The sequence below is a fragment of the Lacerta agilis genome, chromosome 3, assembly GCF_009819535.1.
Source record: "Lacerta agilis isolate rLacAgi1 chromosome 3, rLacAgi1.pri, whole genome shotgun sequence".
In the NCBI taxonomy this organism is placed as follows: Eukaryota; Metazoa; Chordata; class Lepidosauria; order Squamata; family Lacertidae; genus Lacerta; species Lacerta agilis.
Window position 1 is genome coordinate 26,862,805 of NC_046314.1, and position 23,375 is coordinate 26,886,179.

General features: G+C 44.8%; 1 protein-coding gene across 3 annotated transcripts in view; it reads left to right on the forward strand.

The window, feature by feature from the left end:
* The window catches only part of GRHL1 (grainyhead like transcription factor 1), a 61,416-nt gene that overhangs the window by 22,128 nt on the left and 15,913 nt on the right, over nucleotides 1–23,375 (forward strand). For all 3 annotated transcript variants that reach the window (XM_033143089.1, XM_033143088.1, XM_033143090.1), the window contains exons 4-9: nucleotides 1,646–2,036; nucleotides 4,211–4,287; nucleotides 5,155–5,311; nucleotides 6,713–6,824; nucleotides 8,307–8,401; nucleotides 22,022–22,180. In XM_033143089.1, coding sequence (XP_032998980.1) covers nucleotides 1,646–2,036; nucleotides 4,211–4,287; nucleotides 5,155–5,311; nucleotides 6,713–6,824; nucleotides 8,307–8,401; nucleotides 22,022–22,180 — 991 coding nt within the window. The remainder of the gene's footprint in view (nucleotides 1–1,645; nucleotides 2,037–4,210; nucleotides 4,288–5,154; nucleotides 5,312–6,712; nucleotides 6,825–8,306; nucleotides 8,402–22,021; nucleotides 22,181–23,375) is intronic.

Consider the following 23,375-nt stretch of genomic DNA (forward strand, 5'->3'; position numbering starts at 1 on the left):
GGCAGTAGATGTGCTGGATGGACTGTTGTCTTGCTTTGGTAATGGACTGGATGAAAGCCAGTAAACTGAAACTCAATCTAGATAAGGCTGAGGCACTGTTAGTGGGTGGTTCCTTAGACTGGATGGATGGAAGGTTGCCTGCTCTTGATGGGGTTATACTCCCTCTGCAGTAGCAGGTACACAGCTTGGGGGTACTTCTGGATCCCTTGTTGTCGCTTGAGGCTCAAGTGGCCTTGGTGGCATGGAGTGCCTTCCACCGACTTCAGTTGGTGGCACAGCTGTGCCCCTATGTGGACGGGTATAGCCTAACCTCTGTCATCCGTGCTCTGGTAACCTCTAGGTTAGATTACCGCAATGCGTTATACGTAGGGCTGCCTCTGAAGATGGTTTGGGAACTGGACCTGGCACAGAATTCAGCAGCCAGGTTGCTCAATGAGGCAGGACAGTTGAGCATATAACATCAATTCTGACCCGACTGCACTGTCTGCCAATTAGTTTCCGGGCTCGATTCAAAGTGCTGGTTGCCTTAGACAGGTTAGGACGGCAAAACCTCTAGGACCGCATCTCACCCTACGAACTGACCTGGATCCTGCAACCATCATCTGAGGCTCTTCTTTATACGCCTCCTCTGCAAGAGGTCTGGAGGGTGGCAACATGAGAACAGGCATTTTCTGCAGTGGCTCCCTACTTGTGAAATGCTCTCCCTAGGGAGGGTCGCCTGGTGCCTTCATTACATATCCTTAGGCGCCAGGCAAAAACATTCCTCTTCTCCCAGACCTTTGGCTAATTAAACAACCCGTAGCCTTTAAAACGGGGGAGGGGGGTACTGTTTTTGTTTGTTATTATGGTATGTCTTTTGTGTTTCTATATTGTAAACTGCCCTGTGATCTTCGGATGAAGGGCAGTACAGTCATACCTCATGTTGCGAACGCTGTGGGTTACGTTTTTTCGGGTTGCGCTTGTGCTGAACCCGGAAGTACTGGAACGGGTTACTTCCGGGTTTCGGCGCCTGCACAGAAGTGCCGAATCGTGACCCACGTGTGCTCAGAAGTGGCGCTGCAGGTTGCAAATGCTGTGGGTTGTGAACATGCCTCCCGCAAGGATCACGTTCGCAATCCGAGTGTCCACTGTATAGAAAGTTAGATAAGAATAATAGATTGGGAAACCCCAATGTATGATCTGAAGGCACATGAGGCTGCCGTCTTGCTGAAGTTAAGCAAATCCAGTACTTGGATTGGGTACCTGGGAACCTCATGTGTGCTGCCTTGGTTCCATGATGGAAGATATATGGGGTATAAATGCAGGCCTGGCCCAAGACATTTTGGCAGCTGAGGTGGGCCCCAAAATGGCACCTGGCTCCTTGCCAGGGAAGAAGCTGTGAAGGGAGAGTTACACCAGGAACAAGGAGGGAAGGAAGATTGACATTGGGATCTGCTGCCCTGGTGGATTCTGATGCCTGAGGCAGTCACCTTACCTTGCCTCGTGGGATGGCCGGCCCTGTATAAATGTAAGACAGGGGGAAATCCTTCCCAGAGAAGGGAGCTGACATGAGGCAAACTTGGGCTACAGGGCCTGCCATTTTAGAAATTTATCCCGCCTCCCACTCCCAAGTGCCTAATCTGCCACTTCTCGTTTGTTTGTTTAGGAACTGTATACCGAACATGGCGGAACAGTCGCTCATTTCTGCTGGAGAAAACCGAGTGCAAGTCTTGAAAAACATGCCTTTGAATATCGTTCTTCCACACACTTCCCAGATGGGTGTTGACAAGAGGGGCCACCTGACTACTCCGGACACGACTGTCACGGTCTCCATCGCATCCATGCCCACCCATTCGATCAAGACGGAAACACAGCCGCACAGCTTTACAGTGGGCATCCCTCCAGCTGTCTATCACCCAGAGGCACCTGAGCGGGTGGTGGTTTTAGACAGGAGCCTGAGTGCTGACCAGTTTAGCTCCAGCGCCCAGCCTCAGAATTCTCAGCGCCGTACTCCAGATTCCACCTTCTCAGAGTCTTTCAAAGAAGGCGTGCAAGAGGTACAGAAACAACCTGCCTCTTTTGCTGAGCATGCTCTGTCCAGCGCTTGGCACATTGAGGGTGGCTGGGTTTGCCACGGGAGCACAGAAAAAGCCACAGGCTGCAGTGTTGGGTTGCAGACATGTGGCTTCTGGAGCATCTTGAAAGTAAATTGTTAAGGCTGGGATCCTGTTGAATTCCATAGAACTTCCAAATAGGCATGCACAGGGTTGCAATGCAATTTTACATATGCAGTGGAACCTTGGTTCTCGAACTTAATTCGTTCCGGGAGTTCATTCGACTCCTGAAACTGTTTGAAAACCAAGGCGCAGCTTCTGATTGGCTGCAGGAACTTCCTGCACTCAAGCGGAAGCTGAGTCGGACGTTCGGCTTCCGAAAAACTTTTGCAAACCAGAACACTTACTTCCGGGGTTGCGGCATTCAGGAGCCAATTTGTTCATCAACTAAGCTGTTGAGAACCGAGGTACCACTATACAGTGGTGCCCCGCTAGACGAATGCCTCGCTAGACGAAAAACTCGCTAGATGAAGGCATTCGTCTAGCGGAAGGCAGCCCCGCAAGACGAAAAACTCTATGGGGCTGCCTCGCAAGACAAAATTTTTTCGTCTTTTTTTTTTTGTCTAGCGAAAGCATGGCTTGCATTGTCGCTTCGCTAGACGAAAAACCCGCTAGACGAAAATTTTCGCAGAACGAATTATTTTCGTCTAGCGGGGCACCACTGTACATGTATTTAAGAAAAGCAGCTTTAGAACCCTTAATGCAGTGGTGGAGATCCATTTTTCAGCCTCAGGGCCATATGCTATCATGGGTGATTTTCGGGGGGGGGGGGCTGCGTATCAGTGGTGGGCGGGACCTGAAGCAGAAGTGGGTGGGGCAATGTACAAGAATCCTTTTTTCATACAGTAAACTAGACTCTGGTCATGCAAAAGCCAGAGCTTTCACAACATGCATACTCATGTGCAAGGCACATGTTCTCTCACATTCTCTCTGTCTCACTTTCACATACACACAACCTTCAAGAAAGAGGCATTTCAAGGAAACATTCCAGCCAGACAACAGCATTCAAAAGTTGCAGGACAGAGTAGTGGGTGTCACCTGGGGAGGAGCATGGCCTGGGCGAAAGCCCTTGGAGCCAAATCAGAGATGCCTGAAGAGCAGCATTTGCCTCCTGGGCCAGAGGTTCCCCACCCAGTTTGCAGATAGGTGCAAAGCAGTTTGTAGACCTTGGCTGGCAAACCTCCGAAGCCAGAGCAGTTGATGAATAATATATTTTTTCCCCAGTGGCCTTCTCAGCTACTAGCAAAAGCAGAGTAAATTGTGTCAGATAGTAAAAACTGCAAAACAAATTTATGCTGATTTAGTTTATAAAAACTAAATAAATACAGGCGGCTCACAGAATCACAGAAAGTTTGACCTTATTCTTAAAAGTCCAGAATGCCTACAAGTCCTGTCGATAAATAACTATTGCATCCCTTCTTCCCCTTGCTCCTCTGATTTAGTGCACTGCTCCCTAATCTGTGCATGGGTATCAGGTTCTCTTTAATTCTTATGTAAACCTGAAATATCAATCCGGTGGATTAGAAATAGAAGATTTTCTCAAAGGCCTGTGGGTGTAATGTACTAAATTTAAAACAAAAGCGACCACTTTAGAATGCGAAACCACTAGCTAAAGCACATGGCTCATTTTACAGGATAGAGAGAGCTCCTTCAGCTTGAATGTGTGGTAATAATATCGGCACGGCAGGAATACGTACATGGTGTGTGTGTGTGTGTGTGTGTGTGTGTGTAAAAGAAAAAAATGTGCTTAGTGCAGCATCACAGAAACAGCTGTGGACCTAAGCGTAAAACCCTCTAAAACTCAGAATACCTTTTTTCAAATGTCAGAACTGGAGCTAAGCTTTTTCTTCTTTAGGGCCCTTGAAACATATTGGAAATGCCACACTTTGAAAGTGTGCAAATCAACTTTTTCCACAGTGCCCTAGCTTGTGCTGGCCTAGGTTTTTGTGTCCCACCCCCACCCCACCCCTGGTGCACATATGAAGTGGGCAGCAGTAAACGTGTCAAGTTAGGGGGCATGTTAAACACTTTATTAATGATAAATTTAGGACCGGGCCACTGTTGTTATTGTTTATTAAACTGCCACCTATGCCTGAAACAATTATTAATACTTCCAGGTTTTCTTTCCTGCCGAACTGAACCTCCGGATGGCTGGCATGAATTCTGAAGACTACGTGTTTGAAAGCATTGCTGGGTAATCTCCTATCCTTTAGATCCAACTATTGTGAAACTTCCCCCCCCCCCCTCTCTCTGGCGCACAGCAGGGCTTGACTTGGCACGCCCTCAGTATTGCTCTGCCTTCTTGCTTACGCTCCCTGCTCATGCTTGTGGAATGGAAGATGTGAACCCCGGTGGGTGGCAAGCTGTGCGGATGATCACCTGGACCTGCCTAGGTTTTAGTGCTGTTCCCTGACCTATTGCACTGACTGCTGGGCTAAACACACAGCCATACATTTATAGCACATGACTTCCCTCAGAATTCTTTGAGAGAAGCCACGTACTTTACTTGTATGGTACGTGCAGCCTAGGTTTCTGCTGTTTGAAGCTCGAGGTCAGAACTAGCATACCTGCCACCATTTCCCCAATTAAAATACAGACATCCTCTTCCATCATAATCATTTTATTATTTATACGCCGCTGAGATGTGTTTGGGCAAGTCACCATCTTGTCCTATCCTACTGCATGGGTGTGTTGTGATTGGTGATAACAGGATACTGCCCCATGTACACCAGCTTGAGCTCTTAGAGCATGATGTGAATTTGACTGATAGACAGATAATCGTCGTATGCCTGCTCAGAAGAGATTTATAGGGTGTAAAAGCATAACTCATAAAGTGTCTATAAAGAGAGAGCTTTCTAACTTACCCTTTGTTCCCCCTGCCCAATATCTTACTTATCCTTTGAATCACGATTTGCTAGTCCTAAATAAACAGATGTCATGACTTAGAACGCCATGACATAAACAAAAATGTACACAAATGGTTTTTTTAAAAAATCTGTTATGTGAAGATTCTTTCCAGATATAATTGGCTCCTAAGTCTTCCCCCCTTCTGGTTTTTCAGGAACAACTTTGAATACACACTGGAAGCTTCTAAATCGCTTCGGCAGAAGCCCGGAGATAATACAATGACGTATTTAAACAAGGGACAGTTCTATCCCATTACACTGAAGGAGATGAGTGGTGGTGAAGGAATCCATCAGCCCATCAGTAAAGTTCGAGTGAGTTGACACGCTAGGAACTGTGTGTGAGGAGAAGCTGGCAGCAGTGGCAGGTTTCGACACTAAAATTCACCCCCAGGCCTCTCACGTTCCATTCTACAGCATTGATGTGGCACCCCCTGCAGTGTAGCATCTAGTGCGGCTGAATCAGTCACGCTGCCCTAAAACCAGCTCTGCTGTAAGTGCGGTGAAAATTTTTAGGTGTCCAGGGGAGGTAGTCAGCGATGTTCCCAAGAGGGTGTGCAGTGATTCTGGCAGTAAGCTAGACACAATGTTCTGCATCAGCTGTATTTTTCAGTCATTATCAAGGGTGAAGAGCATATTGCAGTAACCTAATCTAAACTTGATATCGCAAATATGCACAATGGGTTGTAATCAGTTAAGTCAGATATTTGGAGTAGACTTGAAATCAATGGACTAAAAGTAGGAATGGAGGAGAAATTATATTCAGTTCACACTGAAAGAAAAAAACCTACCTAATTTGCAGTTTCCAAAACAACTTGCGAACTAGCGATTCTTCGAAATTTACTCTTTTTTGGATTTTGCAATATACTTTCCAAAATTGCATACGGATGTGTGCATTAGGAGAAATCTGCATGAAAATGCTGGTGAATTTTCATGAATACTTTAAAAAATATATATATTTTTTTTGCAAAGTGATGGGGAAAATGACAAACCGCAATCGGCCAAAAGTCATGCCAAAAGTCCACTAATTTCAAGAGGTTTGCATTGTGTATGACTTAGCTGAATGCAACCCATTTAATTGAATGCACACCTATGGGTTATTGAGATTCTAGTTTGCTTGGGTTTTTTTTGCTTGGAGTCACCAAGTCAGCTTACTCTTATAGGCTCCCCCCCCCCCCCGGCTCATTTTTTATCAGTGCATTTTAATTATTTGTTCAGTGTTCAAATACCGGTAAATCAACCAGGTCCCTAGTTTCTCTCCCTATTTTTGGTGTTGCTTTGAATGCCATCGGATCAAGGGGTAGCTCTGGCACTTTTCCGACTCCCACCCTATATAAATGGTCAGGGAAGTTGTCTTCACAAGCCCACCCATGTAGGCAGATTTTATGAAACTAAATAGTAAGTTATTGAGCAAGGATGGAGAGCCTGTGGCCCTTGTTGTTGGGCTACAGTTCCCATCATCCTTCACCACTTCTGAAAGGCCACTGGTTCTGCACTCCTAGGAATTCAGAGGCACCTACATATATCTGAGTAGCCGTGTTCGCACTTCAGCTTAAAAAGGCCAGCAGAATTGCCTGGATTAAGCTACCAGCGTAATAAACACTTTGCTTCCTTCCCTGTAAAGTGTCTTTGCCAAAGACCCTCTGGCCTTTATGTCAATTAAGCTCAGCCTCTGCTCTCTCTCCTCCTGTCCCTCTTTTTCCTCCTCTTTTGAAGAGTGTCATCATGGTTGTATTTGCCGAAGACAAAACCAGAGAGGATCAACTCCGGCACTGGAAGTACTGGCACTCTCGGCAGCACACAGCCAAACAAAGGTGCATTGACATCGGTAAGAAGTCATCCAAGCTGCAGGTGCCAGAACAGCGCTTGGCAGGTTTCAGTTCTCTGCTCACGCTCTTTCTTTCTTTTTACTGCACATGCCCAAGGCTATCTTTCGGCCACTGTTCAACACGGCTTCAGTTCTTTGGTTGCGCGATAAATATTCTAATATTTTGGGTGAGGGGGCGGCTATACATCTCTGAACATATAACGGGGTACTTGGTTTGGTTTGGTGTTGTCTTCTGGGCACTAATTACCCAAATGGGTGGGTCAGGACTTATAAATCAAGATGTTCCTGGACTACAAACCCCATCCTCCTTGACCACTGGCCATGTGAATTAGGGCTGGCTGATGGGAGTTGGAGTCCAAGAACATATGGAGGACCCCACAGGTTAGCCACTCCTGGTCTATAGCATGCAGTGGGGGTTGTAAGGTTGCATAATCTTCCATGACTGGTACAAATTGGTTGCTTTTAGGCCCGTTTTGGTGTCAGGTGATTCTGTTTCTGTGTTGAGTTGCCTTTGGGGCTGCTGAAACCTGTTACGCTTGTTTTCTGTCTTCTGTGGGAGCCTCAGACTTTCTGAACAGCCATTTTCTGAATTTTGATCGTCTCCCCCCCCCCCACCTCCAAAAGAGAAAACCAAACCAACCATCTGATTATATTCCTCTGTTTCTACCATCACCCTCCCGAGAAAGCACAGTTCAGTTTTTAATTCCTAGAGTGTTTGGCTTGCAGCTCATGCCCTGTGATCCAGTGTCCCTTGGCCCTTAGTCCTGAACGTGTGTAGATGAGTTGCGGTGACTCAGGGCAGACGGGAAAGGCACTCTGCACATGGGCAAATCTGCTGTCGCTTATAACTCCGGTGTTTTGGAGGTGAGCTGCTGGTGTTGTTAAACAGGTTCCAGGAATGAGTTGATTCCCTGGCACAACTCAAGCTCCAGGTAGAGTTGGGGCAGGGAGATGAAAGATGGCATTGCAGATACCTGCTTGCCTACAGCTAAGCTGTGATTGGCCAGATTCCAGGTTCCCTTGGTTCAAGGTTGGGTTGCACTCCCAGCCCTTTCCTCCTGTGAATAAAAGGAGGGATTAATCACTTGGCACTTAAAGGCAGACGCACACGCAAATCTTCCTTTATTATTAAAGGGTGGTTTTTTTTTATTATCAAGAGTATATATCCTTGTTATGCTGGGGTGACATTTCTCGTACAAAACCACAGGGCATGGCAAGGATAGCGGGTGCCACCTCTTTCCTTTTAGAACTTTGTTTCATTTCCTGTTTTGTTTTGTTTTTTGCTTTTTAACAATAAAAATAAAACTTATTACAGAGATGCCCACAGGCAACAATTCTTGGTTGTTTTTTATTGCTCTCCAATACATCAGTGTTCTTCCAAGATGGAAGAAAATAAATGACGCTATACTAGGCCTGTATGTAGCATCAGTAGATTAACATACTATATCGTGTGTGTGTGTGTGTGTTTTCTCTTATCAACAGCTGACTACAAGGAAAGCTTCAACACGATCAGTAACATTGAAGAGATAGCCTACAATGCCATTTCCTTTACTTGGGACATCAATGACGAAGCAAAGGTAAGCATTCGGGCTTATTTTCCCTGGCCCCATTTTTTGTGTAAAAGGGAAGAAAGGAGGTGTGTCTTAACATGGCATATCGTTAGATTTTCATTTGCTTTCTGCTTTTAAGAAATAGTTGCTGGAGCATTGCCAAAGTGTGTTTGAATGCGAATAAAGTGTTTGGTGTGGTTTTTTTAAAGTGGAGGGGCAGTCATTGTTGGGGATTGACGTGGCTATTTTTCAAGCTCTTCCCCTCTTCTGCCTTGCTGCTCCCAGCCCCCCAAATTGGTTTAACAGAAGTAAAATGAGCAGGAACAGGAGAGTGAAACAGGCTCCTGCCAAAAGCAGAAATTACTTCAGCATTTTAGTGAATTATTACATAGAGACCTAAACTACTAGCTACCAGGTGCTTTTAATGCTTGTTCTCACTGAGGAGACTGCCTGGCAAAATCTCAGGCTGCTACACCTATTCAAACAGACGTCTTTCAGCCGCCTAAGTTTAAACAGAGGCGTGTTTGCAGGCTGCAACTTGCAATCCTCTGCAAACGGCCCATCTCTTCTGTCAAAGTTTCATTTTGTGTCAGATTTACTAGCTACCTTCTTAGTTTCCCTTTGCTATGCAGAGGTCACTAAACAGCACAATGCAGCATTTGGCACCCTTGTCATCCTCCGGATGCCTGTACTACAACTCCCATCAGCTCCAACCAGCACGAGGGTGTGTGTGTGTGTGAAGCCTTGTATAATGGACGTATCGCATTGGGAAAGTTTTCAGCTTCATACTGTGGTGCGATGCAGTTAAGTCTGGTGGGCAGCCTCCTCAGTTTCATTGCTGAGCCTTCAAAGAGTATGCAAAGCCACTTGTAGGCTGAGCTGACGAGCTTGCTTTTGCCCTGACATGAGGCGACTTTCATGCATTTGAAATAATTTTTGAATAATTGTCACGTAGTTCTGAAATAATGGCAATCTGAGGCCCGTTTCGAATTGAAGCTCCAATGAAGAAAATGAACAGATGCACTCCCTTCCCTTTTGCAAAGTTAGCCAGTGGTACCAGTTTAAAGTTTAAAGATGCTCTCAAGGCTAATCTAAAAAATAAAAATAAAAAAATCAGAATAAGCATGGGAAATTGGGAAACACTGACCTGCGAGCGTTCCAATTGGGAAACAGCCTTTGCCAAAGGTGTCTTGAACTCTGAAGAAGCACAAACACAGGATGAAAGGTAGAAACGAGCTAAGAGGAAGGCAAGTTTAGCAAATCCTCAGTGTGGTCAGCTCCTGCCCGGAAACCCATGTCCCCACTGTGGAAGGACGCGTGGATCCAGAATTTGACTCCACAGTCACAGACACACCATTACAACCGTGTTCATGGACGGCAATCTTATTCTGCTATGAGTGATCACCAGAGAAGAAGAAGAAGACCAGGAAAGGGTCAAAGGAGGGGGCTCCGCTAGGTCAGAAACACCCAGAGATGTTGGATAGCATGGACTACATTTTCCATATTTACTGATGGCTCTGGTTGCAGCATCTAGGACATCTGTAACATAAGAATAATGATACTGGCCTACTTTACAGGGCTTGTCATAAGGGTTATTGAGATAATGTTGGAACATGCAGGGGAAAGTGTCACATCAAGTTATTACATCCTGTTTATCCTCTCTCTTGCCTCTCCCTGCAAGTGTGTGTGGAAACCAGGGCTGTGTTTAACCGCGGCCATTTGTAGCCATGATATCATAACATGTTGACCAAAGAGAACTCCACATGGAACTATGATATTAATACTGTAGTTTAGATTAATCCATTGTGGGTCATACTGAAGAATGTGGAGAGTTTTGGTCTTTACTGGCACCTAAGAGCATCTCTATGGAGATTGTGGGGACCCCTCTCCTCAACGTCTAGATTCCCTGTCCCCCCCTCCCCAACCTAGGCTGGCTCTGCCATTAAGCGGTGTGAGGTGATCTCGCCTCAGGCAGTGGAGGTTTGTGTATGTGCAGTGTTGGCAAAATATTGGACAGGGCTGTGGGCTTCATACATTTAAAGCAGATTGGATGTGGCTTCTTTCAAACAATCCTGGGAACTGTAGTTCACCTCTCATGGAGCTGTAATTCCCAGCACCTTGTAACGAACTATGGTTCCCAGTATTCTTTTGGGAAATTCATGTGTTTTAAATACCGGTATGTACAACACAGCCTTGTAAGCCAGCCAGCTAGCCTCCTCTTAGGAGCACTGGCGGAGGAAGAGGAGTGGGGGGGGAGCGCACCACCCCCAGCAGCGCGATCTCGGTGGGGTGCCATCGTGTCTGCCCTCCTCCACCTGCGCTGGGCACCCCACACCTGCAGGTGGCGTGCCATGCCCCCAGGACGCGCTCCAGCCCCGCCCCGTCTGCTCTCCGCCCCCCCCTGGTGCCGGGGCATGAAGCTCCACTACTGCTTAGGAGAACACTCTTCTGTCCCTAATGTGGAAATAAGATTCAGCTGCCAATCTGGTCCGCTAGTGGAATGCGAGGGTGTCATCTTGTCCTTCACATTAGGCAACAAAATGGTCTTAGTCCGGCCCAGCTGTCTCACATTTTGTTGCCCCCCCCCCCACATCAGAGAGATGAAGCCATTTGTCCTTTCTGTAGCACAGGCACCCCCAAACTCGGCCCTCCAGATGTTTTGGGACTACAGCTCCCATCATCCCTAGCTAACAGGACCAGTGTTCAGGGATGATGGGAATTGTAGTCTCAAAAACATGTGGAGCGGCAGGTTTGGGGGTGCCTGCTCTAGCAGGTCTGGGTGATCTAGGCAACCATTCAGAAGGGAGGAAATGGACGGGCTTTCACGGTTGAATTGGGCAGTGGACTCTTTAAGGAAGGATTTGTGAGCAAGAGGATGCAGTGATTAGGGGATGGGCAGTAGAATTTGTTCCAAACCTTTTATTGCAAAATAAATATTCCCCTTTCACCATGTAACCCTGACGTGTTTATCCTTCCAACCCAAATGGCAGTGTTTCAGCACCTGATGCCTAAAATGGCATTACTTCGTAAAGTTGGTGTCGGTTACCAACCTGAGAATCTAAAATGCTATAATCCTTTGGCGAACTAGCTCTTTGGAGCACTGGCAGCCATAGCAGCACATTTCCGCAGGTGACAATAGCTCCATTCAGTATGCTGCTTCATCTCTGCATCTTGCAAAGTAACCCAGTCATTCAGGTGTATCCTCGTGGTCCTCGTGCTAAAGTGGGTGGTATTCTCCACAATACCCCACCCCCCCTAAAAGGACAAGCAAACTGAGACATCATGGCCAAGTCACTCACCTTGAGATCATCCAAGTCATTTGGCAGATTCCGAAAGGGAAGCTGCTACGTTTTGAACCAGCAACATCAAAATTACGCATCACACAACTTCTGAATTCTTTTTTGCATGTTGGTTGCATATGTGTGGATGAACCTGCTCAAGTTGAATATTCTAAATTGATGTCTTGGGTTATTTTTGCAAACCACTGAGGAAGGAAGGAGACAGTAGAGGGTGTATACACACACATCTAGGAGTAAGGAATGGTAGCTGGGTGATGCTTGTCAGCTCCTGAAGATGGTCAGTATTTGTGGGAAGTGAGTGACCAAGGACTACTATATCTTGCATTCCTCTATACATGTTCGGTGTGACTTACCCCCAAGTAAGTGGATATAGGATTGTTGTATTTGAATGGCTATACTTTAGTTTCCCCATGCAGCTTGCAGGCCTGACAGGGTAGATTCATTAGTTCCCTGTTTTCTTTTGGGCTTTCTTTTTAAGTGCAGTTACATATTTCAGAAAATCATTATCCTGTAGTTCTTTTTTCTTTACCCCCCCAAAAAACCCCTTTTTATTTATTTATACTGACCTAGTAAAATCAACAATGATTGAGATGCAAAAATGACCTATATACATTCTGGATTGCTATGCTTCCTAATTTATTTATTTTTTCCCCTTTTCTGTGTGAATGTATTTGATGGTGGTTCTTGATCAGATTACTTGTAGACAGAGCAGCAATTCTTTCCCACTGCTCTGATCTTATCGGGAGGAGGCTTGGCCAATTTCAACAATTTTTATTGCATGGTTCATTTGACTTGCTGTTTCTTTCTTTCTTTTTCCTTTTTGACAAAGGCCTTGTGTGGTGCAGTACTGTACGGAACCCCTACTACATTTATTGCCATGTTGATAATGATGGTGACCTTTTTTTGCATTAAATGTTTTTTTTTTATGAACTAGCAGTACAGATCAGGGTTATATAATTATGATAAACTTCATTCAGTTTACTCAGAACTGCATGAACGTCCGATGATTGATCCCCCCCCCCAAAGAAACAGAAAGTGTGGGAACCAGTTTGGGAACAGAAAGATGAAGTATGATGTGAATCAGTTGGAAATTAAGGTTGGGGTGACTCAAGGAAGGGTAAGCGAGCTAGGGCGAAATGAGAGTGTGTTTTCCTGTGTCCAAAGCTTGTATTGAGGCAAACCAGGTATAAATAGACATGGAAGCCAGTCAGCATTGTGACTCCTTCCCCTTCCCCTATGACACCCTTTGGGGTCACAGTAGATGAAACCTGGCAGTATCAGTATCAATGCCAACTGCTAAGTGTCAGGCAAAGGAAGAGCCTGCTCATAATCAGCCACAAACTTAATCCCTTTTTATTTCACCCTTAGCAAGCCAGTGATGTCTCCTTTCTAGGCCACCTCTGCAGTGAACCAAGTTAGAAGTTGAGGGCAAGGAGGAGGGTTCTGTGAGTCGGTTTTGCATATTCCTTGTTGGCTGGGCCACGTGTGCAATGAAGCTTCATTTCTTCATTTTCTTCCATTCAGTCTGAGGACGAGCTGTTAGGGCTATGTTTCCTGTTGCCCCTGCCATCTGTTTGGATATTGCCACTCACCGTATAGGGAGGAGAGCCCGTGCTAACTTTGCGCAGGCTCCCTTTCAGTTGCTTCTGGCAAAAATATAAAGGGCAAGCAGATAAGACAGCAAAAGGCACAATGACACAGCAACTCCACTGTCAGTTACCGATCATACTTTTATTCAAAGTGTGTGGAGGGGCACCAGGCCATTGAAATCTGATAAACTCACAAAGTCTAGCAGCACAGTGAAGTGCTAGGAATGCGGTCTGTTAAACCCTTTTGCATATCCCATTTAGTATGCTTGCAAAGTGCTCCCCTCCTTCTACCCTTCTTGCAACGAACAGACCACACAAACTGTTAAGTAAGTTTAAAATGCTTTACTTACAAAACATTCCAAAGGTCAGATTTCATGCATTTATCCAAGTAGCAGCAGGGAGAACACAAGCCGAATACTCTGAGGTAGAAAATACAGAATGATAGCTTCAAACACGTGCTCTAAGCTTGGGTCTTGTTTAGGTACATCTTCCGCTGTCTCCCTCACTGGAGAAGAGGGGGCATGACCCATGAAGGGGTTAAGATCATAACGCTGTGTTCCTAGACACAGCGTTATGATCTTAACCCCTTCATGCACTAACTAGCACTCATGCATAGTTATGTTTGACTGCAATTTCCCACAAGATGTGAGACAGGATCTTCCCTGGTTCGAGTCTTGCCCTGCTTATGAACTTTGTCTTGTGGCATTCAGCAAGCCTCTTTTCCCTTGACTTCAGCCCCACCCCCAAATAAATCTGTACAGTGGTATCTCAGGTTACAGACGCTTCAGGTTACATACTCCGCTAACCCAGAAATAACGCTTCAGGTTAAGAACTTTGCTTCAGGATAAGAACAGAAATTGTGCTCTGGCGGCGCAGTGGCAGCGGGGGGCCCCATTAGCTAAAGTGGTGCTTCAGGTTAAGAACAGTTTCAGGTTAAGAACAGACCTCTGGAACGAATGAAGTTCTTTACCCGAGGTACCACTGTATATGGAATAATAATGCTGGCCTACCTTCCAGAGGTGGGAACCTGTTTCCCTCCAGATGTTGTTGGAATTCAACTCCCATCAGATCCCCAGCAAGCATGGCAAATTGTCAGGGATAATGGAAGTTGTATTCCACATCGCTACAAGTTCCTGATTCCTGGTGCAAGCATTACTAAGAGAATTTGTGGTGAAGAATTTTGAAAACCTTAAAATGCCATGTAAATAAAATACCAATGTCGTTGTTATTCTGCTCAGTGTGCAACCAGAAGATGTTTGGGTCTGTTCTCGAAGTAAAAGTCTGTCTATATAAAGGAACCCCTCTCCCCGAAGGACTTCCCAAAGATAAACCAATGAGCTCCCTTTCTTCTAGTTGTGGGATTTTATGTTTTTGTTTAACTTGTTTCCTGAAGAAGGTGTGTTGCTTCCTGCAATTTGACCCCCCAGGTGTTTTTTGTGTTTTGCATGATGTTAATTTATTAGGTTAATAAGAGTAGTAGGTCATTTCTCATTTTCCTGGGCTGCAGATGTTGCATGATGTGGCCACAGAAATGCCTTCTTAATGAAGCTTTTAGTCATGTGGCACTTTAAAGGAAGGTGTTGCCACAGGTTTTGCCTGTCTTGAGATACCAGTTTGGTGAGGATGAAACTAAATGGGAGGCATGCGGATGAGTCAATCAAGCTTTAATGGCATTTGTAATGAGAGGGAGTGTAGCATTGACACCAGCAGTGCAATCCTCTGCATGCTTCCCCTTTAAGTTCTCTGTTTCTGGGGCTCATTCCAGGTAAGAGTGAGTAAAATTGCAGCCTCAGCTTTTTTTCTCCTCCTTTGACTGTAGTTTCAAATCCTGCCTTGCATTATTAATTGCTTCAACTGCAGCTGCCTGCTTAACCCCACTTACCTGAGAGTAAGCCTCGCTGAATTCATTAGGACTTGCTTCTGATTGGATGTGGTTTGGATTGTGGTGTAACATCTGATTCTTCCTCGCAGTGTTTTAGGAACGCCACTTTCGCTGCTTATCCACAGTGTGTTTACTCCATTCTTTTGTCAAATAAGCCTCATAAAATCCAAGACATCTCTTGCCAACTCAGGCTTACAATCTTAAATTCACAAAAACAAAGGGAGAAATGAACGAGGAGGAAAAAGGAAACATTTTTAGGTGCAGCGTATAATTTCCAGCTGGCATAGGAGCCAGCTCCTAGGGGCTGAGGTCTCTTTGCACCCCCATAATTTTTTTGAGGGGGCTGCCCCCATCCCAGTTGATGGGCATTGCCATTCAAATGGTAAGCATGCACCGTGTCTTGTGGTCGATTATGTGGGGCCAGGGCTTACCTGCGCCCCCCTCCCAATATTTTATCCAAGTTGGCACCCCTGCCAGCTGGAATGGAAAGAGTTCAAGGAGGGGAGGAGCTTGATGGAGCTGGTCTCCCCAAAGAGCCAATGGTGTGGTTGCCGCTGTGTGATGCTTGAGGGAAGGAATGGCCTGATGGAGCTGGCCTCTCGGGGGTACCAATGAAGTGGTCCTCTAGCACCACATCTACTTTCTATTCTATGTCATCACCTTCACTGAATCCTCAGGCTAGGCAGATTAGACTTATGGCAAGGATGAAGAACCTGGTGCCCTCCAGATTGAGAGTCCTGTATTACAGGGAGTTGGACTAGATTATCCTTGGGATCCTTTCCAACTCTACAAATCTATGTTTCTATGATTAGGGCAGCTGATTGCCAGAAACTGTAACCACCACTTGTCATGGACATTGTGTCTTTGTAAGCCATACTATGGTTGGTTCATATGCCTTCCCTGGAAACTGCCTGCCTGCCTGCCATTTTGTTTTTACCAGCCTTTCCCGCAGATTGGAGTGCACCACCTGGTTCGGTGTCACCTGATCTTGCATTTACTAAGTTGCAAAATATGCGCCCCAGTATGATGTGGTGTGAATTTTACAAATCATGCCTTTCCTAATGTTATCAATTAATTAATAAATTGCCCAGGGTGGGTCACAACAATTTAAAATGCCACGTTAAGAACAATTTAAAACAAATTATATAAATCGTACATGATGAGATGACAAATCTATTCTCGTATTGTCAGTTCATTCAAACTTACAGACTATTGATCCTTATCAGGGTGTGGGGGAAGAAAACATCTCTAAGGGAATGCACACATTAATCAGCTGGGATAGCTCAGGTGGAAGAGCATGAGACTCTTAATCTCGGAGTTGTGGGTTTGAGCCCCATGTTGTGCAAAAGATTCATGCCTTGCAGGGAGTTATCCCCTTGTTGTCCCTTCCAACTCTATGATTCGGTGTAAAAGGTAAAGGTAAAGGTACCCCTTACCGTTAGGTCCAGTCACGGACAACTCTGGGGTTGCGCGCTCATCTCGTCTCGCTCTATAGGCCAAGGGAGCTGGCGTTTGTCCGCAGACAGCTTCCAGGTCATGTGGCCAGCATGACTAAGCTGCTTCTGGTGAACCAGAGCAGGGCACGGAAACACCACTTACCTTCCCGCTGGAGTGGTACCTATTTATCTACTTGCACTTTGATGTGCTTTCAAACTGCTAGGTGGGCAGGAGCTGGGACCGAACAATGGGAGCTCACCCCGTCACGGGGATTCGAACCACCAACCTTCCGATCGGCAAGCCCTAGGCTCAGTGGTTTAGACCATAGCGCCACCCGCGTCCCCTATGATTTGGTGATCTATAGCCAAATATGTGGCATGCTAATCTAGCACTATGAATGGTTGAGTGCACTTAATTTTGTCTGCGTGGCAGGTGCTATTCTTCCCCCATGGTGCGCAGAGAACAACAACCCATTTCTTGGTTCCTGTGTCTGGAAGGTCCCCCCTTTTGTACCTATTTTTGCCTTGCTAAAATGTTGTAAGTGTGAGTTACAGTGGTACCCCGTGTTACGTACGTGATCTGTTCCGGGTTGCACCACGTAACCTGGGCGTATGTAACACGAACGAACAGAGTGTTTACATCAGGGAAGGGGAACCTATGGCTCTCCAGATGTTTTTGGACTGCAATTTCCATCATCTTTGACCACTGACCATTCTGGCTGGGGTTTAGGTGAACTGGATCCAATAGCCTGTCGAGTGTTGCAGGTTCCACCTCCCTGCTCTAGAGATTTAATCTTAGTTGGACATGGATGCTTGAATTTACTGCAGATCTATATTTAGCCCACACTTGAGTTATAAATGCATATGCATAAAATAAAATAAAACATAAATGCATATGCATAAACATAATGGCAGCAATGCACAGTTTGCTGAGGTATATTTTGAACAGTTAATACTGGAGGGTGGTGTCTTGGATAGCCAATAATGCTGTGAGACCTAAGAATGAGATGCCTTGCACATGCAGGGACTTCTGTTTCTTCCTTCTGTGGAGGACAGTGCTCTATATGCACATACGAATGCTACGTTGTGCACCAAGCATTTATTTGTTCATGTAAGAGTCACTTTGTGTACAACGAAACAGGTACCCAATACTTCTCTGCTATGTCTGTATTGGAAGGGCTCAAATCATGTAGATGCACGCTCTAATGGAAGCCCATCTGTAAGTTGCTGCCACCTCCTTAAAATTTACATAGAGAATTCTGCTCAAAAACAACACGCAAACTAAACTCTAATGTAGCCAAGAATGCAGAAGTGCCCTCCGAAAAAGGAGAACGGCTGTCAGAAGAGGAATCTTGTTCTACAGGCTGAAGATGTCCAACAACTTTTGAGGCTGTATATTTCTTTTTTTTCTGGCAGTTCTTGGGTGGGGAAGTACCTGGTGCAGTCACTCGCCCTCCTTTTCCTTTAAGACACAGATTCAGAGAACAATATGTCATTTTGGCAGCTTACGATCCCAGCCAAATGCTGTCTTTAGTTTTTGGAGAAGCAGAAAAGCAGCAGTGTTAAATGATGTCTGAGATGAGGTGCTTTTAATAAGAAGATTCTTACTCATTTATCTTCATGCAAGCATAAAAAGGGTTAGCTGTACTTTGAGTAGACCCATTGAAATGACAAATGACAGTGAAGTTATTTCAATGGGCTTGCTTCATCATCATCATCATCGTCGTCGTCGTCGTACTATTTATATCCAGCCCATCTGGCTGGATTTCCCCAGCCACTCGGGGCAGCTTACAGAATATATAAAACACAATAAAGCACCAAACATTAAAAACTTTCCAATACAGGGCTGCCTTCAGATGTCTTCTACAAGTTGTATGGTTCTTTAGCTCCTTGACATCTGAAGGGAGGGCACCACTACCGAGAAGGCCCTCTGCCTGGTCCCTGTAACTTCTCGCAGTGAGGGAACCACCAGAAGACCCTTGGAGGAGGACCTCAGTGTCCAGGCTGAGCAATAGGGGTGGAGACACTCCTTCAGGTATACTGGGCTGAGGCCATTTAGGGATTTAAAGGTCAGGACCCAACAATTTGAATTGTGCTCGGAAACGTACTGGGAGCCAGTGAAGATCCTTTAGGACTGGTGTTATATGGTCCCGATGGCCACTCCCAGTCACCAGTCTAGCTGCCACATTCTGGGTTAGTTGTAGTTTCCGAGTCACCTTCAAAGGTAGCCCCACATAGAGCGCATTGCAGTAGTCCAAGCGGGAGATAACCAAAGCATGCACCACTCTGGCGAGAGACAGTCTGCGGTCAGGTAGGCTGTCAGTCTGCGGTCAGGTAGGGCCTCAGCTGACGTATCGGGTGGAGCTGGTAGACAGCTGCCCTGGACACAGAATTGACCTGCACCTCCATGGACAACTGTGAGTCCAAAATGACTCTCAGCCTGTGCACCTGGTCCTTCAGGGGCACAGTTACCCCACATGCCTGCCCCCATCTCCCAAAAAAGTACTTCTGTCTTGTCAGGATTCAACCTCAATCTTTTAGCCACCATCCATCCTCCAACTGCCTCCAGACACAGGACCTTCACTGGTTCCGATTTAAAGGAGAGGTAGAGCTGGGTATCATCCGCATACTAGTGAACACCGAGCCCAACACTAATGACCAACATTGGATTGTATAATCCAAACAGATGTTAAAAAAGAGGTGGCTGCTTTTTTCTCTAGGCCCCTTCCTTACCTTCTGCACTTGTCTCCTTAGTTCATGCTTTTAGGGAGAGCCTGACTGAGCTAAAAATTTGTAGAGGTTAGAGATAAACTTGTGGATTTCATCAATGAGTCATCTGCCTCCATCCCACCTCAGTTCAATCACTACCTCAGGGAACAGATGCAACAGCTAGGCTGCTTTCCCATAGCAGTTCTTCCCTGTTCTCACATCAGGAAACAGAATGTAATTGGGTTAAGAGTTCTAATTAAACACGCAAAACTTCCTCATCAGAAGGATGGTACTTTTCCAAATCATGGATCTGTGTTCTGTTATGACACATGCAAGCTGGCTCAGTCCAGAGTTTCAAGTACAGAGAACAACTCCTCCCTTTGTGTTGCAAAGATAACAGCTAGTCAAATAAGTCCAGGAAGCCCCTATAAGCAGGGCATGGAAGCATCAGCCTATTTGTCCTCAGCATCTGGTATTCAAAGGTATACTGCCTTACAAGATGGAGGTTCTATTTTGCTGTTGAAGTTAGTAACTGCTGGTAAGCCATATTCATGGGAAAGTAGGTCTAAATCCTCTTTGAAAGGCACCTGATCCATAAATTTGACCCACATAAGAGAGACTTCCATTTGTCTCTCCTGAATCTACAGCTGATTCATTTTCTTGGATGACCCCTGAGTTCTAGTGTTTGCTGACAACTTACTGCTTAAATTAAAAAAAAAAAACTGTCAGCACATTGTCACTGCCAGCTGCAAAAAAAATGTTAAGCCATTGTTGAAGGAAATATTACCTAGCTGTATATTTGACTTCCTCTTGAGCATGAGTAAAAGCTTTGATTAGCAAAACCAGCTTTTCAAAAAAACAGCTTGCAAGAAAGCTAGTGAGCTCATTAGACAGTAAGGTACCACGTTCATTAAAGACGTTACATAGATAACAATTCCTAATTAAAATGAAACCTGCATGTAGATCAGGTCTGGTTAGAGTTGTCAAAGATAACTGGTTAGAAATCCAGTTGGGGTGGGAACTACCTCTGGAAACAAGGGAGAAACTTCTGACTAGCTCTCTCTGTGTTGTTCCCATCCATTGGTCAAGCTGGCCGGGACTGATACGAGGTGGAATAATCCCCCGTCCTTGATCCAGAAAATTACCGGTACCTCTAGAAAATTACCTCATATAATGTATTTAGGCCACAAGCAGGGACATTTGCCTTCTGGAAGTCCTGACGTCAAATCTATCTGACTCTTTTTGTGGTCATAAGTGAGTTATTTCCACTCTAACACAGGGATGAGGTCAACTGAGGATGTGCTTCAAAACTTAGCTTTTGGACAAAATGACACAGGGCTTTTTTTCCAGCAGAAGGCACCATTGTCATTCTAAGAGAACAAAGGGAAAGTTCGTGGTGAGCTCCGGCACCTCTTTTTCTAGAAAAACAGCACTGCATGTACTTTCTGACTGGAGGCCTGGTCCTTTTGGGGTTCCCTAGCAATTTTTGTGGGTTAGTACTTAGTAGAACCACCGAAATGGATGGAATTAAGTCTACTGAGTATGATTATCATCGCCCATCGTTAGGAAGAGAACGCCTTTTAGAATTGCAGCAGCTATTGTTATTTCCACTAGGGGTCAGTCATTCACCGCTGATCAGTTTTGATTTTCACCTTGTATTGAAGAAAACCAGCCCTTACCTTTAGGTAAGAGGTGCAGCAAATCAAATTATTTTGTCGCTTGTTATTGGAACAGTGTCACTTCTTTGACTCTGTGCTTGGTTGGGCGAGGGCATCCCAAGCGCCGAAGCAGTTGTAATGCTGGGCTATTAAGCTCATGTTATATCAACCCACAGTTAATGTGTGAAAGTTGTGGGTCTCAAATGGTGGTTCTAAACCCCTTGAGGGTATAAGAGTGAATTAACATTTGGCAACAAGCAGAACAGGTATTTCAGGTTGCCTTTTCTTCTCTCCAACGAATATACATAAATATGCCTTTTTTAAAAGGAGAGACATACTGAAATTCAGCAGAACGTTTCTTCTGAGCAAAAGATCTGATTGGGGTTTCTTTTTTTTGGTACTTGTATTCCTTGTTCTGTTGTAGTTGTGTGTAACAGCTCATGGTTCCAGATAGAGATACGGGTGTCCATCCACGTTAAGGAACTAATCCTGGCAATGGGTTCACATTTGCCACTGTTGAAGTTAAGATGTGTTGACCACATCTGGAACTCAGGAGCGAAATCATGGGTTCAGTCATGTGGCTTCCATCATATATAAAAACATAGTAAAACATTAAACATTAAAAAAAACTTCCCTATACAGGGCTGCCTTCAGTTGTCTTCTAAAGGTTGTCTAGTTACTCATCTCCTTTGCTTGGGGGGTCCCATAGCTCCATACACTCTGATGAAAATCACCCTAAGGAAAAGTAGGACATTCCGGGATCAAATCAGACACACCGACGGCTTCTGTAAATCCGGGACTGTCCCTGGAAAATAGGGACACTTGGCGGGTCTGCAATTCTGGATGCACGTAACTGGCAGTCATGCCCATAGATTTTGCATCCCAAATAGACATGCATAGGATTACTCTGTTAGACTTCGTTGGATTTCTAGTGGGTCATCTGCACGATATATCCTGTTGTTTGTGGCTGAATACAGTACTGATGAATTTTCTTGCTGCAGCAGAAAAAAAAAGATGGTAAAAGTTCCTTGGGGCTGCTTTTGATGAGAATGGGTTTTCCTGGTTTGTTTGCAGGTCTTCATTGCCGTAAACTGCCTCAGCACAGACTTCTCATCTCAGAAAGGTGTCAAAGGGCTTCCTCTGAATCTCCAGATTGACACCTACAGCTACAACAACAGGAGCAACAAGCCAGTCCACAGAGCTTACTGCCAGATTAAAGTCTTCTGTGACAAGGTAAAGCTGATGGAGTCTGTAAAATGAAAGCTTTAGGAATGTTGTGCCTCTTTAGTTTAGTCCGTCAGTCTCATTTCTTACAAGGCAAGCAGAAAAATAAACAGTTCAAATTGTTTATTTTTTCTGCTTGTCTTGTAAGAAATGAGGTTGATGGACTAAACTACAATTCAAAACAACAACTGTCTTCACCACTTGGAAATTAAGATGACCAGTTACTTTTTGAGACTCGTTCAGTGTTGTGTTATTTACAGATTTGGTGAGGGAACAATCACTTGGAAAGGATGTCAAGTGAAAAGTCTGAAGTGTGTGTGTACACACACACACACACACACACACTGATGCTATGAACCTTCCATTTCAAACAGAAAAATATGAGCACCTGCTAGATTTTCTTATTTATAACCATGAGGTGTTTAATGAAATTGCTAACCAACCAAAATGAAGAACTCTGCCAGCTATCTCACAGATTCCACCAACCATAGCTAATTATTGTTGTCTTGTCATCACTGATCATTTGCTTGCTTTAACACACACACACACACACACACAATAGCATCACATACCTCATGAACATTGATGTCAACTACCTGACGACTATCAGTTGCTCAGGAAATGAATTCTCAGCCCTGTTAAACTTTTTGAAATAAATGGAATCCAAAACACACCTAATTCTTGACCAAGAGAGATAAAATTGTTGACATTATTGGCTTTTAATTAATAACCAACAATAAAAGCAACATTTATTTTAGGAACATTTTTCCTACTTTTAAATATTAATATTTTATTGAAGGAACTGCAATTATAAGGAAATAAAGTGATACAGAGAAGAAAAGCGGGGGGACGTGAGAGAAAAAAACAAACAAAGATGTGTATAAGAAAAAAAACACACACACCCCAAAAAGTATTTTAGGAACAAAGCAGCGTGGTTCGTCTAGTTTGCCAACTCTGGCCTACTTTCCCTCTTTTGGCATTTCTACATAATCTGGGTTAAGCGGTCATTCTGTCCTGCAGACTGTCCCCATTAACAAAAAAAATGTAGTGCTAAATCCAAGTAGCAAAACATTGAAGAACAAGGTTGATCTGTTTATTTTTAATCTACTTTTTAAAAAAACAAACCAAGGCTGCTCGCTGTTGAGGGGAAAAAACAATGACGCTGGGGCCAAATGGGCCTGTTTTCAACCAAAGTTCAATCTTC